The 19,862-nt window shown below is 37.1% G+C and overlaps 1 protein-coding gene across 1 annotated transcript; it reads left to right on the forward strand.

Annotated features, from left to right (window-relative positions):
- The first annotated feature begins 15,022 nt into the window (after positions 1-15,022).
- Positions 15,023-15,544, forward strand: LOC129956744 (E3 ubiquitin-protein ligase RNF126-B-like). The gene has a single exon (XM_056068682.1). It carries the CDS (start codon positions 15,023-15,025, stop codon positions 15,542-15,544), a length of 522 nt encoding a protein of 173 aa, XP_055924657.1.
- Positions 15,545-19,862: the final 4,318 nt, after the last annotated feature.

The raw sequence follows: 19,862 nt of genomic DNA on the forward strand, positions 1-19,862 counted from the left end.
TTCATGTGGGTGAGGCCTACAGGGAAGAGATGGTGAATATTGCAAAAGAGATGGTACCAACTATTGATCTGAAGTTGGTACCTATCATCAGCGAGGAGTTGAAATCGTTTGCACGGAAAAAGGATGGACTGCAATGGTTTTTGTGGAAGACAGAAGGGATCCCCCGTCTGATGGAATTTGCCATGACGCTCTATCGCAATTACGATAAGCATATGAGCGAAATGGACAAATGGACCAGATTAGGGGAACTAACCATAGAGTCCATCTACTCTTCCCCAGGGCCAGAAAGTTGTTTCCGAGATTGCCCGATATGCACGGAGCCTCTGCATAGGAAAATAACAACTTCATGCGGGCACAACTTTCATGGAGAATATCTAGAAATGTGGATGAAAGAAAACATGTCTTGTCCGCTGTGTAGAAAGAACCTCTGCGGGTATGCTTGGCATCGTTCATGAATGTCCTCTGAATGCCTCCAAAAAAATGGGAGAGAGTCGATACGATGCGAGTCTTATCGGCTCTCTCCCATTTTTTTGGGTTCAAGAGTGTGCCAACCTTGAAGAGAGACTTTATCAGAAATTGTAATTCTAAAGTTAATTTTGGCAATAGACCAGCTTTGGGAAAATTTGAATAGACTAGCTTTGTGTGTGTGTGGGGGGGGGGTAATGTTAATTTTAGAATATTTAATAAACCAACTTTGGAAAATGTAAAAGTATAAGAAAGAAACTGTAATCTAATGTAAAAGTAATTATATGTAAAACTGTAAACTAATGTCAATAATGTAAAAGTAATTATATGTAAAACTGTAAACTAATGTTAATAATGTAAAAGTAATTATAACAAAGCTAAATAACATTTTTTTTTTCAACTTTTGAGTGAATATAACTTCACCCTAATATTGCAGTCTTTCAAAACTATATCATTATGTGGTTTCAAATCGCTTTTACTCCCTATCTTCCTCCGGTGGCCGTACTCATTAGCGAAAGTGGGCAGATGATGTTTCGACTTTTGAACATTGCACAGCTGTTGAAGAAGAAAAAACCATGCAGTTACAAAAATCAATTTATATTCCTGGGGGTTCAAGCACATGAAATATTGCCTTTGAAAGGCTTCACCATCCCTCCTCAGACCCTCAACACCCATATCGTCAACTTTCAAGTGGCTCAAAATTTGATCGCTGCAGAAAACCCGGAAATGGCTCAATTATTTGTAAAATGTCTATTTGATGGCTTTGCTTATAAATATGGCATGAGGAAATTTGTGACGACTGTTGGAAAATCACCCCTGCTTATATGTGTGGAAGAACCAGGTGAAAATGCCATCATTGTCACTGACTGGATTAAACATTTTATAACAGATTTGCAATTGTACCGATTAGAGGTACAAAAGAGTCTCTTACCACAAAAAAGATTGTCAACAGAAACTCGACAAGATTCAAAGAGGAACTCTGATGCTGGACCCTCTACTACCACCCCCGAGTCCGATGCTGGACCCTCTACCATCTCTGAATCTGATGTTGCACCCTCTTCTTCTTCTACCATCTCTGAATCTGAAGTTGAACAATCTACTACCCCCGAATCGCTGTTGGACCCTCTACTACCCCCGAGTCTGATGCTGCACCCACTGCTACCCACGAGTCTGATGTTGGACCCTCTACCACCCACGAGTCTCCTCCAATGATACAATTTTGCAAATTTCGAACATTTCCTGAAGCTGGAGATTTAATCGTGAAATGCCATAATCCTCCAAAACGTGTTTGGTTTGTCCTTGGCAACTGTGATACCATGTACTGGGTAGGAAACCGGTTATAACTTCCGGGTAGGTTGAGTATAAAAAGGGATGCACGCTAAGCAGTCGGTACCATTCAGCAGCTTAGCAGTCAGCATGGACGTGTTTCCCGCAACAAAATCGTCAGCCTTGGTGTCCGTAGCCCATCCTGGAAAATGGGAACCCTTCGAGAGCCTCATGGTGCAAGATAGAGTGGAGGCGTTCATATCATATATGGATCTGAGCACTCTGAGGATATTTCAACATCCGATACCTGACTGGACGAAGAAAGGACTGTACGTCGACAATTTCAAGCGGGCCGTGCTAGAGTCCAAAAAAGTGAACTTTTTTGAGCCCCGGAAAGTGAGCTGGAAAAAAACAACAATGAAGTTAAAGAGGAACCCCATCAACGCAAAAAAGACTTCAGATCAACGCCTGGGGTTCAAAATGGACAATATGATGCTGGTAAAACAACATTTCTCGTTTGGATTAAGAAATGTGGCACAGGCGGAAGGCCACGTATACCAGACGTCGGATGCGCCCATCATGATTTACCATTTGCCTGCCAAGAGCCTTCGGTGCAAGGCAAAACCCTGCATAACACGGAGAAGTTTCTGTGAAATTGACCAGTTTCTGTACGACAGGTATGTGCTCAAACCAAACTCTACATACGTCGTTCCTCCTGGAACAATGTACCTCATCCTAACGGTACAAAAAACTTTGTTTGCTGTCGACATTATGGAGTGGGATCTGGTGAAACATTACCAGAATTTTAAAACACACAAGGAGTTTACACTCCAAGTGTATAATCTACCACCTCCAACACCTGCCCACCAGTGTGAATCGCCAACTAAGAAACTCAAAACCACCTTTGTGGAGCCCTCACCTGTGCATCAAACCTTTGTGGAGCCTTCACCTGTGCATCAAACCTTTGTGGAGCCTTCACCTGTGCATCAAACCTTTGTGGAGCCCTCACCTGTGCCCGAGACCTTTGTGGAGCCCTCACCTGTGCCAGAAATTGACTTTAGTTTAGAAAGAGAGGAGATAAACAATTTCTTGGAGATATTTGGGAGGGACTTGTTCCACGACTCTCCAGCAGCAGTATTGTCTCCTTCTCACGACTCTCCAGCAGCAGTATTGTCTCCTTCTCATGACTCTCCAGCAGCAGTATTACCTCCTTCTCACGACTCTCCAGCAGCAGTATTGCCTCCTCAGGATAATTTTTGGAATTTTAATATAAATAATCAATGCATATTACCTCCTCCTACAATATTACTTCCTCCGGATAATGAGGAGGAAGGCCAACTTTTAAATTTGACAATTAAAAAGAAAGATGTGTATTGTGTGCCAATAAGAACTTGTATTTTTAACGAAAACAATTGTCCATTAAATTTAAAAAGACTTTGTCCCCTGTAAAATAAACTTGTATTTTCATATGTTGCTTTATTTGTTTAATGTAAATAAAATTTATTTATTTATTTGAATGGCTTTGTTTTTTTGGGTTCTCTAAATGACCAATCTTGGACAAGGGCAATTTGAAACATTTCATTTTAAATTATTTAAATGGTTAGTTTCTAATATATATAATTGCTTTATTTGTTTTAATGTAAATAAAATTTATTTATTTCTTTGAATGGCTTCCAAAAAATAACCCTAGGATATAATACCATTCTTTTAAAAAGTCATCATTATTGGACAATTTGAAACATTTCATTTCAAAAATGTAACTCATGTTTAAGAATATAATACTAAATAACTCTAGGAATTCTTATCATTATTGGACAAGGACATTTCATTAAAAAAATATAACTCATGTTTAAGAATATAATACTAAATAACTCTAGGAACTCTTATCATTATTGGACAAGGGCAATTTGAAACATTTCATTTAAAAAATGTATACCAAATAACTCTAGGAACTCTTATCATTATTTATTATAACTCATCTTTATTAAAAATAATGGCTTAAATCAACTCAAAATATTAAAAATAATGGCTTAATGTATTACAACTCATCTTTATTAAATAAATTATTTATTGTAACCCACACCATTCTTTCAAGTCATTTAAATTATTTATCAAACCACATCCTTATTAAATTATTTATTATAACCCAAAAATCGTCGTATTAAATTATTTATTATAACCCAAAAATCGTCGTATTAAATTATTTATTATAACCCAAAAATCATCGTTTTCCATTTTTGAAAAATTTTTCATACTGTTACGGTGCTCATATATTTTTTCGAGCGACAGTATCTATTCGAATTTATTGAATAAGAAAATGGCGCTTGTACCCTTTGGTAAGTATGTTTTACATACTTCAAACTCTAAGGAACTCTATTAGTATAAAAGAGCGTAAAAATTGTGGATATATCTATTCGAATTTATTGAATAAGAAAATGGCGCTTGTACCCTTTGGTAATTATGTTTTACATACTTCAAACTCTAAGGAACTCTATTAGTATAAAAGAGCGTAAAAATTGTGGATATATCTATTCGAATTTATTGAATAAGAAAATGGCGCTTGTGCCCTTTGGTAAGTATGTTTTACATACTTCAAACTCTAAGGAACTCTATTAGTATAAAAGAGCGTAAAAATTGTGGATATATCTATTCGAATTTATTGAATAAGAAAATGGCGCTTGTACCCTTTGGTAAGTATGTTTTACATACTTCAAACTCTAAGGAACTCTATTAGTATAAAAGAGCGTAAAAATTGTGAATATATCTATTCGAATTTATTGAATAAGAAAATGGCGCTTGTACCCTTTGGTAAGTATGTTTTACATACTTCAAACTCTAAGGAACTCTATTAGTATAAAAGAGCGTAAAAATTGTGAATATATCTATTCGAATTTATTGAATAAGAAAATGGCGCTTGTACCCTTTGGTAAGTATGTTTTACATACTTCAAACTCTAAGGAACTCTATTAGTATAAAAGAGCGTAAAAATTGTGGATACATCTATTCGAATTTATTGAATATTGAATATTTCAGCGCGGCAAGAAATTTTTGTTTAACGTTAGTGTAAAGAAGAAGAAGAAGAGAAAGTAAAAAAAAAAAAAAAAACACGTGGTTTTTTTTTTTTTTTTTTTACTCTTCTCTTTCTCTTCTTAACTTTATTTGTACTTGTCTTTTCAGTTTTCCTTTTACAAACTATTAGTGAACGTTCTACAGCACATACTGTTACTCATCATGTCTGACGATTACTTGCCCGTAACGTGTCCAACTTGTGACAAACTCATGTGGTTTAAAGACTTTTATACGCATCACGTTTATCGCGTGCACGGATTACATATCCAACGATGCCCGTATTGTATGGGAAAGAGATCGTACAACACCATCCATGCCATCTATTGCAAGGAACGGTTTTTGCAAAAGAACCGATACGTCGATAGCGAAGAACTGGAAATGGAACATAGGATAAAGTGTTTAAAGTCTGAGATTGCATACTTGGAATGCAAAAAGGAAAACTTGGACTTGAAAGAGGCTTACGAGGAATTGCAAAAGGAATGTGAGAAATTGAGAACAAATCTGACTCTCAGTGACAATATGGAATGTGTGCGTGACGGATTTCTGATGAAATTCTAAATTGGATTGATGTTGCTTATGCCTCCACTTCTGATCTGACTCTCAGTGACAATATGGAATGTGCGTGACGGATTTCTGATGAAATTCTAAATTGGATTGATGTTGCTTAATGCGTGGAGTACCCGATAATTTTCAGCTAGACGAGACGGATAATCGGAAATGAGTTGATGACGGATGAGATTGGCTTGTGAAAAGAATTCTGGTGGCTTGGCCCGAGCTGCCAAAGCCTGAGAAAATAAACTACAATGTTTCCGTTTCTTTTGTCGGCGTTTTTTCTGCTGATGGTGAGGATTATCTACAAAACTTACGCTCAGCAACCAGTTGTCAATGGTATCAATGGTTATACTTGGCTCAGGTTTAGGCAAAGGTTCAAGTAATTGTAATAAATCGTACATAATGTTAAACATTAAAAGTATGTACCCTCAGCGGGGCAAGAAAAATTTTGTTTCACGTTAGTGTAAAGAAGAAGAAGAAGAAGAGTTAAAAAAAAAAAAAAAAAAAAACACTTTTTTTTTTTTTTTTTACTCTCTTCTTTTTCTACTTCTTTACACTAACGTGAAACAAAAATTTTCTTACCCCGCTGAGGGTACATACTTTTACTTTTAACATGGCATGTTTAACAAAGAGATAAACAGTCATGAATGTCGATAATTTCATGGATAATGCTGACAAAACCGTTCACGATGCCATTCGTGACATGTCCCAGGCTGACAAATACCAGTTGTGGTATCGGTTAAACACCCTTTCAAACGTATTGGAGTTTGATATAAGATCCACCCAGTTGGGTTGTGGAGTCAACCCCTGTTTGATATCTGACTGTGGGTGGCATTTATCCTCCTGTGTTTATCCAGACAAGAAAGATTGCAGTTGCAAGTTTCATCTTTCACATCCCACGCTTTACTTTTTACGTGAGAAAACGTTGGTCAATAACGTCTTGAACCGTGGACTTCATTGTGATTATTGTCCCTTGTCCAAAATTGCATGTGAAGATTTAATTATGCTGAATACCAGTTGGCCGCTTGAGTGTGAATGTCGCATCGCTATGAATTCTGTGGAAAATGAAAAGGTAAATGAAGAATCTCTGCAGGAAAATGTCATTATTTGCACGGGTACAAAATTAACGTGTGATGTGTAGCAAAAAGAATCCAATAATTGTTATGTGAAATCGTAATTAATAAAAATATTTTTATTCTTGGACGATAATTAATGAAATAATCTTTACGATAATCTTCATGCTTGGACGATAATTAATGAAATAATCTTTACGATAATCTTCATGCTTGGACGATAATTAATGAAATAATCTTTACGATAATCTTCATGCTTGGACGATAATTAATGAAATAATCTTTACGATAATCTTCATTCTTGGACAATGACCTTCATCAAGCTTTATCATGAAAATATTTTCATGCTTGGAACCGGTTTAGAAAATAGTTTCGGGAGAGTATAAAAGGCCGGACCGAGTCGCTGTACTCTTCACTTTGCTGGAAGACATGGATTCGTACAACACTCAATACGATTGGACGCCCGTGATGTGTTCCCGGTGCCAGCAACTCATGTTTTTTAAGGATTTCTACCTGCACCACGTTCATCAGGTGCACGGTGTGGAGAATCGATGCCCGTTCTGCTTTGGAGAGCATGAATACACGATCGAACACGCCACCGATTGTTGGAGACTCTTCCTTCTGGCCCATTTTTATGAGATGCCTTCCTACCCCCGAGGATGGAAAGAGACCCGAATTTGGGAAAAGAGGGTGCTCCGTCATAGAAGAAACTACCTTCAGGTGGAAATAGATATGATGGAAGCTCGAAAGAAGCAATTGGAAAAGGAAAAAGTCAAGGTAAAGAGACTGTTGAATCATAAATTTGGAGAGAAGAGGCGTCGACACAGAACAATGTAATTGAAATAGAATGATGTGTATGAATAAACAAAGTTGTTTTCCAAAAATTCTTTGTGTGTTTCTTGTCAACACTACTACTACTTTAAAAAAAAAAAAAAAAAAAAAAAAAAACGTGTTTTTTTTTTTTTTTTGAAGTGAATGTGTGTCAGTGGGAGTATTGAAAAATATTTTCGAGAGAGAATAAAAACTAGGTACTTGCTATGCACTGACGGGATTTTGGCTCAATGAGCTTTCCCCGCTGGTTAGAGTAGACTTTTGTCCTTTCCCAGCAGCATTTTCTTTTTATTGACGAGACCCCCTCAGTATTATATGACTGAGGTTCCTATAGTAGATGACGTTGTCCGGCTGATATGATAGCTCAGCAACCGCTCTCTCTGTAGATGATTGGCTGTGGATGCAGTCGAATCCACATTGGCCTTACCTCCCATCGAGCCTCGGTTCGGTGAATGTATGATTACGATCATCCATGGAGGGAACCCCAGTGGATTCACAGGTTTCTGAAAATAAAATTCTGCCCTTAATGAAGTTAACTTTAAACTTTCCCTTCATCAGGTGATAAATTTAAATAAATGAAATTAACTTTAAATTTTACCTTCATCAGGTGATAAATTTAAATAAATGAAATTAACTTTAAATTTTCCCTTCATCAAGTGACAAATTTAAGGAAATCATTTGTCCTCTCATCCTTTTAAATATTTTTTTATATTTAATGGAGCAAGATCATATTTTAGTTTTAGATGAGTTTAAGTAAATTAAATTGAATAGCTCTCATTTTAAATATTTTTTTATATCTAGTTGTAAGTTTAAATGATTCCATTTATCGGCTTCAATATCTAGTTGTTAGTTTAAACAATTTTTAAGAAAATAATATCAGTTTAAATATCTAGTTGTAAGTTTAGATAATCTCATTTTAAATATTTTTTTATATTAGTTTAAGTAAATTTTAATGACATGACATTAAATATTTTTTTATATCCGTTTAAATATCTAGTTGTAAGTTTAGATTTAAGATGCATGGCTGCTTTGCATGTTCGCTTTGCATGTTCTAATGTCTGCTTTGTATGTTCTAATCAAAGGTCTAAGGGAAATTTATTTAAATAAACATATCCAATTAGATAATTATGAATGTGTATAAATAAAAATATCAAATTGGTGTTTCAGTATAACATATAAATAAATATATATGTAGTTGTAAGTTTAGGTTAAAGATTGTTTACTTTCGCATGCCCGAAAGCAATTCTAAATGTTAAACAAAAATGTAATTACTAAAACAAAGAATCAAATTCAACTAAGCAAATTAAATGCAACTAAGCCAATTAGATTAATATGTTTTGGACATGGAGGTAAAAGTGTTTTGTAGTCAAAAAAGGTCAAAGTGTTTTGGAGTAAAAAAGGTCAAAGTGTTTTGGAGTAAAAAAGGTAATGTTACTATGCAAGGAGGGTGGGCATAGTAACATAAAAGGTTATAAATGAAGAAAAGGTTATTCATGGTTATAAAAGGTAAAAGGTTATGCATGCAAAAAAAGGTTATTCATGGTTATAAATGAAAAAAAGGTTATTCATGGTTATAAAATAAAAAAGGTAATGTTACTATGCGTGGAGGGAGGGTGGGCATAGTAACATAAAAATAAAATTTTATTTATATTGTTAATCAAATTTATATAGATTGAAAAGGTTATTTTGTAATGTATGTGATATTTACTTTGCTTTTTGCGAATCTTTGTGTTTTTTGGGGGAGTGAAATATTTTTAAGTCTTTGATATGTTTGGGTGAAACATCTTTATGCTTTTTGGGGGTGAAACATCTTTATGCCTTTTGGGGGTTTTTGAGTATTTTGGGGGGGAAATGCGTTTATGTCTTTTGGGGGTGAAACATCTTTATGCTTTTTGGGGGTGAAACATCTTTATGCTTTTTGGGGGTGAAACATCTTTATATCTTTTGGGGGTGAAACATTTGTATGTCTTTTGGGGGTCTTTGAGTATTTTTGGGGGTGAAACATTTGTATGTCTTTTGGGGGTGAAACATCTTTATGTCTTTTGGTGGGAAATGCGTTTATGTCTTTTGGGGGTGAAACATCTTTATGCCTTTTGGGTGTGAAATATTTTTATATCTTTTGGGGGTGAAATATTTTTATGTCTTTTGGGGGTCTTTAAGTATTTTTGGGGGGAAATGCGTTTTATGTCTTTTGGGGTTGAAACATCTTTATGTCTTTTGGGGGTGAAACATTTTTATATATTTAGGGGGGAAATTCGTTTTATATCTTTTGGGGGTGAAACATTTGTATGTCTTTTGGGGGGTGAAACATTTGTTATATCTTTTGGGGTGAAACATTTTTATATCTTTTAGGGGGTCTTTGATATGTTTTGGGGAAATGCGTTTTATGTTTGGTGGATCTTTGAGTATTTAAATTGGAGAATGAAAAGGTTTCTTTACATAGCAAAAGATTTGGAAGTAGTATCCAAATCTTTTGAAATGCGAAAAAACCGTTTAAATATTTAAATGAAATTGACCTAGTTTTTTTAAAAATATAAAAAGAATGTATTTAAATTGGGGAATGAAAAGGTTTTTTTGCATAGCAAAAGATTTGGAAATAGTATCCAAATCTTTTGAAATGTAAAAAAATCGTTTAAATATTTAAATGACCTTGACCTAGTTTTTTTAAAAATATAGAAAGATAACATCATATCAAAAAATTTGGAAACTTAGTTTTTTTTAAAATATAGAAAACAATGTCTTTAAATGAAAGACAAAAATTATTCTCTTAAGACCAAGAATGAAAATATTTTCGACCTAAAAAAATGAGGATTATTCCAATTTCTGATAAAGTCTCTCTTCAAGGTTGGCACACTCTTCAATCCAAAAAAATGGGAGAGAGCCGATACGACTCGCATCGTATCGACTCTCTCCCATTTTTTTGGAATAAATAACGACACATGGGTATACACATCAAACAAATTTTATTAAGTCTAAATTTTAAGTACAAATACCAGCACGGGTGGAGGAGTGGATGCCGGCACAGGTGGGGGAATGTACTCCCCCGGGTCTTTAATCCAGTCGTCGCAGGCTTTAGTCCAGTCGTCGCAGGCTAATTTTCTTTCCTCTTTTCGTCTCTCTTCCAAAAATCCAGCGTATCCCACTGCGATGACTCTGCTGCACCGCCCGAGTATCAAATGTGCAAAGTGGTTCTCACGAGTGGTGGACTTTAGCTCTCTCAGTCGAGGGCAGTCTCCGGCAATCTGTGATTTTATGTCTACGACTCTTGGGAGGCCAATACACTTAAAATATTTCTTGGCATCCTCTCCCTTGACAGCCACCAGTTCCTGGCCCACAAATTGCCGGACCCGTCGATGCGCCTCCTCCAGTCTCATCTCTCCCTGGAAATCAACCGGCAGCGTGGAGCTATTTGCACTCGCTACTCGGTTGACTCTCCGGTCTTGCCTCGTCATATAATCATTGTGATTAATGGTCAGGAGCAGGGTCTGGCGCTGGCTTTCCATTTGACCGTCTTCGAGCACTTCAGCAATTCCAATCTCCACCGGGAGATATATTCCACTGTTGAATCTGAACATGTGAACATGGGCGACGTATCGCACAGTTTCTAAATACTCGAGAGCCATCAGTAGCAGTAGGGTACACGAGGCAAAGTGAGCTCTCGCTTCGACTGGAACGATATTTATACTGTCAGGTCACGTGACAGAACCAGTTAAAACAACAAAAAGTATTCTTTTGAGAGGACCTATAGCGATTTCGTTTGTTTCATATAACCATTATTGGATGCGAGGTATGGTATGGTATACTATTTTGAGATTTAATGGCGCAAGAGCCAAATATGGCTATACTGCGCCAAACAAATGGTTTTAAAAATGTCACGTATAATTCAATCAGTTTAAATTTATAATTTCTCGTGATAAAAAGAAATACATCCAATAATGAATAGTGTCAGCGTTTATAAATATGCCAATTACATCCCGTAAAGAAATTTTTTCCAAAAATGTTAAAAGATTAAAATATCGATGAAATTTTAAAAAAGGTGAAAATGCATCTTCCATAACATAAAAAAAAAGGTACAATAAATTACAAAACGAAGTGAAAAGAAAAAATCATTGCAATCTTTTGATTCGGTGTTTCTTCAAGTATTTGCTATGTATAGGGGTACTTGAAGTTTCACTGTAAAAATTTTTAAGATTAATCCATTTAACTTAACATTCTTGGGGTCTTTGTTTAAAAACAGTTTTATCAACTGGGGTGGAATCGGTAGAATGTTCCGCATCAAGTGGTGTTTCGTCAATTGTTTCATGAGGGTTGTATTCTATTGCATTATCCGATTCTATTTCGCTGTCAGTGTTTGGTTTGGGTTTATTTGTGGTCATGAATTCAAGCTCAGGCTTGGCTTCATCCATTTTATCTGCTGATTTAGAATTAATCGAAGAGCTCAAATTTGATACTGGCATAGGTTGGGAGACTTGTCGAGGTGAAGTCTTCCAGAATTTAGAATATGATATATTTTCAGAATTTTGCTTGTGGTCTTTTTTATATTTTTTCTTATAAGTGACAGTTTTAAATTTATTCAGGTCCTGTGACATTTCATTAGATGGAACATGAAGGGTTTCATGTTCATGACCAGTTGGTTGGTTAACATTTTTACTATTGAGATCTACTGGCAATGACGTTACAAGAGCGGACTCGGGATTATTATCAGTAAGTATATTGTTTCTTTTGTTTTGAATACGATCAGTTGCAGGTGGTTTTTTGATCATAGATGAGTAGCTGGTTCCAGATACAGGAGTTTGTGATTTTACAAGTTTACGAGCTTCGGAGTAAGAAATTTGTTTTTTAATTTTTGTACTAATTATTTCCTTTTCTAACTGCCATGCTGGACAGTTTCGAGAAAAGGAAGTATGTGTACCTTGACAATTAAAGCATTTCTCCCTAGATGTGCATTCCGAACTATCGTGACCTACTTCTGCACAGCGGGCGCAAGTTAATGTTCCTCGGCAAGAAGTTCTTGAATGTCCGAACCGTTGGCACTTAAAACAACGAAGCGGATTCGGTATATATGGTCGAACCAACAGGCGCATGTACCCCGCCTTAATGTACTCGGGTAATTTGTTGAAACTAAAAGTAAGAACCAGATGTTTGGTATTTAGGAGCTGGCCATCTCTCCGTATCGATATACGCCGTACATGGCTAACCCCTTGTCCTTTCAACTATTTAGTTATTGCATCTATCGGTTCATTGAATAGCTCCCCACAGGAAATGACACCTTTGGAGGAATTCAGTGAAGAATGTGGAGAAACAACAACTGGTATATTTTCGAATGATTTTAATTTCATAATTTGTACAGATTGTTTACGAGATTGTACTTCGACCAGCAAATCGCCAGATCGAAGTTTTTTAGTACTTTTAACCTCACCAATATTGCCAGTTATACATCTTTCAACAAGAAACGGAGAGACTGAATGAAATGTATCATTAGTAGCAGATGATCTTTTGATAATGAAAAAGGTTGGAAAATTAGGTACTGTTGGAAAGTTAGAAACATTTTGTTGCCCACTGAAGGGAGCAGCTTTGCGTTTGCCCATACGACATTGGTACAAATTCAGGCCCGACGGCACCGCCCACCACGGAGCCCAACAAGGGAAGGCAGCCACCGGCTCTGACCATTCCCAGCCTCGGCGCTTACCTTGGTGCTAGCCGGTACCTATACGCTCGGAGTTACCCCCGGGGACAGTGACCACCCTTAACGCCAAGCCCAAGGAGTAACCCCTTCGCTTGATCCCTAGCAAACTAACCACTTAGGTGGTTAGCGACCAGCCGATTGATGCACAGGGGACCACAGTACACCACCCGTCCTTCAAATGGGTCGCCACGCACGGCAAACACGTGGGGCCTTGGCTGTCCATGAGAAGCAAGAAGCAAACAGAGCGGCGACAGCTTCTCATGGAGAGCTCCCTCGCTTGCCGTCGAGGGAAAGAAAAAAAGGCAGAAAGCAGAAGGCGAAGAGGAGTATAAACATAAAGGGAGTATAGATCCCTGGGTACCTCGGGATTGGGACACCCGTACTCACCTATAGTAGGTGAGCCCCTGAGGGGTATTGGATGCGAGGAGAAAATGATTCTCTTGAGAGGACCTATAGCGATTTCGTTTGTTTCATATAACCATTATTGGATTCAACATTAAAACATGAATAGGAAAAAATATTTTCTTGAAACTATTTCAGAGAACACAGAACAAAGTAAAAAAAAAAAAAAAAAAAAAAAACGTTTTTTTTTTTTTACTTTGTTCTGTGTTCTCTGAAATAGTTTCAAGAAAATATTTCCTGTCGGCTTTAAATTGGTAGTGTATTCTAACTGCTCTATTCTCAACCATGTCTGACGAACTCATTCTGACTGTTACCGTTTCCGATGGAGAATTGGACGATGTTACCATGCCATCCCCTGATGTTGTGCCGTCTTCCACTGAGGTCATGTCATCTCCTAATGCTGTGCCGCTGACCACTAAGGTCCCTCCCATGCGAAAAAGACCATTTTTCCAGTGCCGACGTCGGCGAGGAATGACTCGTATTTCTCCTTGGAGATCTATTCAACAATACCATCACCGACATGGTATGGGAGTATTATGCTTCCGGAACCATGCATATTGTCTGACGAATGGTATCACTTCCTACGTCGTAGAAAATGATCCAGATTTTGAGAGGAAGCTATTACAACATGTGGCCGATATGAAGATAACAACCTTATACGTGACGGATACGGCCACCCAAGTTCGTTGGAGACTGGTAAACAAAACCAATGACATATCAGTCATTGTATTGAATAATGATGCTGGGGATTGCCCCACCTGTAAAAGGAATTGTGTGAGATGGGTGGCTGTTTGTGGACTGAATTTCATTAGAAAAATTCCGATAGAATGCATTCCACATCATTGATCCATGATATTCATGACTCTTTGTCTCTGTTAAACATGCCATGTTAAACAGTAAAAGTATGTACCTTCAGCGGGGCAAGAAAATTTTTGTTTAACGTTAGTGTGTAAAGAAGAAGAAGAAGAAAGTAAAAAAAAAAAAAAAAAAACGTTTTGTTGTTGTTGTTGTTGTGTGTTGTCTCTTCATGTATATATATTTCTGAATACACTTTCATCACAGCACTACTTGTTTCAAGAGTTTAACATTGAAATCAACCATGCTGTTGGATCTACTCATGCTCGTCGTTCCACCTCCTCTCTCTCCTATTCTGGAGCCATCTGCTAAGAGCAACCAAGTGCTGAAGCCGGCTCATACTCAAGAGTATAAGCATCAAATGACCATGATGGTTCTATGCATTGATGAAAAGGGATTCACATTGACAGACGGACACGTCTCCCATTCGTCCGATAAGCTGCACCCTAAGCGTTTGCGAAAGGCATTGGCACAGACCCATGGTACGCATCTCTTCTTTGCAGACTTGAAAACAAAACGTTATTACAAAAAATTCTTTGGCCGTTTAAAATTAAAGCATCAAACTTTTATTTTAAACAGCCGAAAGAAAATTGAAAAGTGCCTATATTGCAAGAAGAAATGTCATCGTTGGCTGGCGGTAGTACGAGGCATTGAGAATTTTTTTAGAATAAAAATGGATCCCATTCCTCACTGAACCAGCCTTGGACAATAAATTAGCTTTGGACTTTGTGCAGATATTATTCAAAAGGGATCACACTGAGCATGCGCCAACTCACAGTATATATAAAAGCTCGTGCGACTGTCTCACTTCATTTCTAGCAAAATGTCTCTCTCTTTATACACACAATTGCTGCGAGCAGTGCTGGAACAGTTGCCGGAGCCAGCAGAGGTTCATGTGGGTGAGGCCTACAGGGAAGAGATGGTGAATATTGCAAAAGAGATGGTACCAACTATTGATCTGAAGTTGGTACCTATCATCAGCGAGGAGTTGAAATCGTTTGCACGGAAAAAGGATGGACTGCAATGGTTTTTGTGGAAGACAGAAAGGATCCCCCGTCTGATGGAATTTGCCATGACGCTCTATCGCAATTACGATAAGCATATGAGCGAAATGGACAAATGGACCAGATTAGGGGAACTAACCATAGAGTCCATCTACTCTTCCCCAGGGCCAGAAAGTTGTTTCGGAGATTGCCCGATATGCACGGAGCCTCTGCATAGGAAAATAACAACTTCATGCGGGCACAACTTTCATGGAGAATGTCTAGAAATGTGGATGAAAGAAAACATGTCTTGTCCGCTGTGTAGAAAGAACCTCTGCGGGTATGCTTGGCATCGTTCATGAATGTCCTCTGAATGCCTCCAAAAAAATGGGAGAGAGTCGATACGATGCGAGTCGTATCGGCTCTCTCCCATTTTTTTGGGTTCAAGAGTGTGCCAACCTTGAAGAGAGACTTTATCAGAAATTGTAATTCTAAAGTTAATTTTGGCAATAGACCAGCTTTGGGAAAATTTGAATAGACTAGCTTTGTGGGGGGGGGGTAATGTTAATTTTAGAATATTGAATAAACCAACTTTGGAAAATGTAAAAGTATAAGAAATAAACTGTAATCTAATGTAAAAGTAATTATATGTAAAACTATAAACTAATGTTAATAATGTAAAAGTAATTATAACAAAGCTAAACAACATTTTTTTTTCAACTTTTGAGTGAATATAACTTCACCCTAATATTGCAGTCTTTCAAAACTATATCATTATGTGGTTTCAAATCGCTTTTACTCCCTATCTTCCTCCGGTGGCCGTACTCATTAGCGAAAGTGGGCAGATGATGTTTCGACTTTTGGACATTGCACAGCTGTTGAAGAAGAAAAATCCATGCAGTTACAAAAATCAATTTAAATTCCTGGCGGTTCAAGCACATGAAATATTGCCTTTGAAAGGCTTCACCATCCCTCCTCAGACCCTCAACACCCATATCGTCAACTTTCAAGTGGCTCAAAATTTGATCGCTGCAGAAAACCCGGAAATGGCTCAATTATTTGTAAAATTTCTATTTGATGGCTTTGCTTATAAATATGGCATGAGGAAATTTGTGACGATTGTTGGAAAATCACCCCTGCTTATATGTGTGGAAGAACCAGGTGAAAATGCCATCATTGTCACTGACTGGATTAAACATTTTATAACAGATTTGCAATTGTACCGATTAGAGGTACAAAAGAGTCTCTTACCACAAAATGATTGTCAACAGAAACTCGACAAGATTCAAAGAGGAACTCTGATGCTGGACCCTCTACTACCACCCCCGAGTCCGATGCTGGACCCTCTACCATCTCTGAATCTGATGTTGCACCCTCTTCTTCTTCTACCATCTCTGAATCTGAAGTTGAACCCTCTACTACCCCCGAGTCCGATGTTGGACCCTCTACTACCCCCGAGTCTGATGCTGCACCCACTACTACCCACGAGTCTGATGTTGGACCCTCTACCACCCACGAGTCTCCTCCAATGATACAATTTTGCAAATTTCGAACATTTCCTAAACCTGGAGATTTAATCGTGAAATGCCATAATCCTCCAAAACGTGTTTGGTTTGTCCTTGGCAACTGTGATACCATGTACTGGGTAGGAAACCGGTTATAACTTCCGGGTAGGTTGAGTATAAAAAGGGATGCACGCTAAGCAGTCGGTACCATTCAGCAGCTTAGCAGTCAGCATGGACGTGTTTCCCGCAACAAAATCGTCAGCCTTGGTGTCCGTAGCCCATCCTGGAAAATGGGAACCCTTCGAGAGCCTCATGGTGCAAGATAGAGTGGAGGCGTTCATATCATATATGGATCTGAGCACTCTGAGGATATTTCAACATCCGATACCTGACTGGACGAAGAAAGGACTGTACGTCGACAATTTCAAGCGGGCCGTGCTAGAGTCCAAAAAAGTGAACTTTCTTGAGCCCCGGAAAGTGAGCTGGAAAAAAACAACAATGAAGTTAAAGAGGAACCCCATCAACGCAAAAAAGACTTCAGATCAACGCCTGCTGTTCAAAATGGACAATATGATGCTGGTAAAACAACATTTCTCGTTTGGATTAAGAAATGTGGCACAGGCGGAAGGCCACGTATACCAGACGTCGGATGCGCCCATCATGATTTACCATTTGCCTGCCAAGAGCCTTTGGTGCAAGGCAAAACCCTGCATAACACGGAGAAGTTTCTGTGAAATTGACCAGTTTCTGTACGACAGGTATGTGCTCAAACCAAACTCTACATACGTCGTGCCTCCTGGAACAATGTACCTCATCCTAACGGTACAAAAAACTTTGTTTGCTGTCGACATTATGGAGTGGGATCTGGTGAAACATTACCAGAATTTTAAAACACACAAGGAGTTTACACTCCAAGTGTATAATCTACCACCTCCAACACCTGCCCACGAGTGTGAACCGCCAACTAAGAAACTCAAAACCACCTTTGTGGAGCCCTCACCTGTGCATCAAACCTTTGTGGAGCCTTCACCTGTGCATCAAACCTTTGTGGAGCCTTCACCTGTGCATCAAACCTTTGTGGAGCCTTCACCTGTGCATCAAACCTTTGTGGAGCCCTCACCTGTGCCCGAGACCTTTGTGGAGCCCTCACCTGTGCCCGAGACCTTTTTGGAGCCCTCACCTGTGCCAGAAATTGACTTTAGTTTAGAAAGAGAGGAGATAAACAATTTCTTGGAGATATTTGGGAGGGACTTGTTCCACGACTCTCCAGCAGCAGTATTGCCTCCTTCTCACGACTCTCCAGCAGCAGTATTGTCTCCTTCTCACGACTCTCCAGCAGCAGTATTGTCTCCTTCTCATGACTCTCCAGCAGCAGTATTACCTCCTTCTCACGACTCTCCAGCAGCAGTATTGCCTCCTCAGGATAATTTTTGGAATTTTAATATAAATAATCAATGCATATTACCTCTTCCTACAATATTACTTCCTCCGGATAATGAGGAGGAAGGCCAACTTTTAAATTTGACAATTAAAAAGAAAGATGTGTATTGTGTGCCAATAAGAACTTGTATTTTTAACGAAAACAATTGTCCATTAAATTTAAAAAGACTTTGTCCCCTGTAAAAAAAACTTGTATTTTCATATGTTGCTTTATTTGTTTAATGTAAATAAAATTTATTTATTTATTTGAATGGCTTTGTTTTTTTGGGTTCTCTAAATGACCAATCTTGGACAAGGGCAATTTGAAACATTTCATTTTAAATTATTTAAATGGTTAGTTTCTAATATATATAATTGCTTTATTTGTTTTAATGTAAATAAAATTTATTTATTTCTTTGAATGGCTTCCAAAAAATAACCCTAGGATATAATACCATTCTTTTAAAAAGTCATCATTATTGGACAATTTGAAACATTTCATTTAAAAAATGTAACTCATGTTTAAGAATATAATACTAAATAACTCTAGGAATTCTTATCATTATTGGACAAGGACATTTCATTAAAAAAATATAACTCATGTTTAAGAATATAATACCAAATAACTCTAGGAACTCTTATCATTATTGGACAAGGGCAATTTGAAACATTTCATTTAAAAAATGTATACCAAATAACTCTAGGAACTCTTATCATTATTTATTATAACTCATCTTTATTAAAAATAATGGCTTAAATCAACTCAAAATATTAAAAATAATGGCTTAATGTATTACAACTCATCTTTATTAAATAAATTATTTATTGTAACCCACACCATTCTTTCAAGTCATTTAAATTATTTATCAAACCACATCTTTATTAAATTATTTATTATAACCCAAAAATCGTCGCATTAAATTATTTATTATAACCCAAAAATCGTCGTTTTCCATTTTTGAAAAAATTTTCATACTGTTACGGTGCTCATATATTTTTTCGAGCGACTGTATCTATTCGAATTTATTGAATAAGAAAATGGCGCTTGTACCCTTTGGTAAGTATGTTTTACATACTTCAAACTTTAAGGAACTCTATTAGTATAAAAGAGCGTAAAAATTGTGAATATATCTATTCGAATTTATTGAATAAGAAAATGGCGCTTGTACCCTTTGGTAAGTAAGTTTTACATACTTCAAACTCTAAGGAACTCTATTAGTATAAAAGAGCGTAAAAATTGTGAATATATCTATTCGAATTTATTGAATAAGAAAATGGCGCTTGTACCCTTTGGTAAGTACGTTTTACATACTTCAAACTCTAAGGAACTCTATTAGTATAAAAGAGCGTAAAAATTGTGAATATATCTATTCGAATTTATTGAAGACGATAATGGCGCTTGTACCCTTTGGTAAGTATGTTTTACATACTTCAAACTCTAAGGAACTCTATTAGTATAAAAGAGCGTAAAAATTGTGGATATATCTATTCGAATTTATTGAATAAGAAAATGGCGCTTGTACCCTTTGGTAAGTATGTTTTACATACTTCAAACTTTAAGGAACTCTATTAGTATAAAAGAGCGAAAAAATTGTGAATATATCTATTCGAATTTATTGAAGAAGAAAATGGCGCTTGTACCCTTTGGTAAGTATGTTTTACATACTTCAAACTCTAAGGAACTCTATTAGTATAAAAGAGCGTAAAAATTGTGAATATATCTATTCGAATTTATTGAATAAGAAAATGGCGCTTG

Source organism: Argiope bruennichi, chromosome 11, assembly GCF_947563725.1.
Source record: "Argiope bruennichi chromosome 11, qqArgBrue1.1, whole genome shotgun sequence".
Classification (NCBI taxonomy): Eukaryota; Metazoa; Arthropoda; class Arachnida; order Araneae; family Araneidae; genus Argiope; species Argiope bruennichi.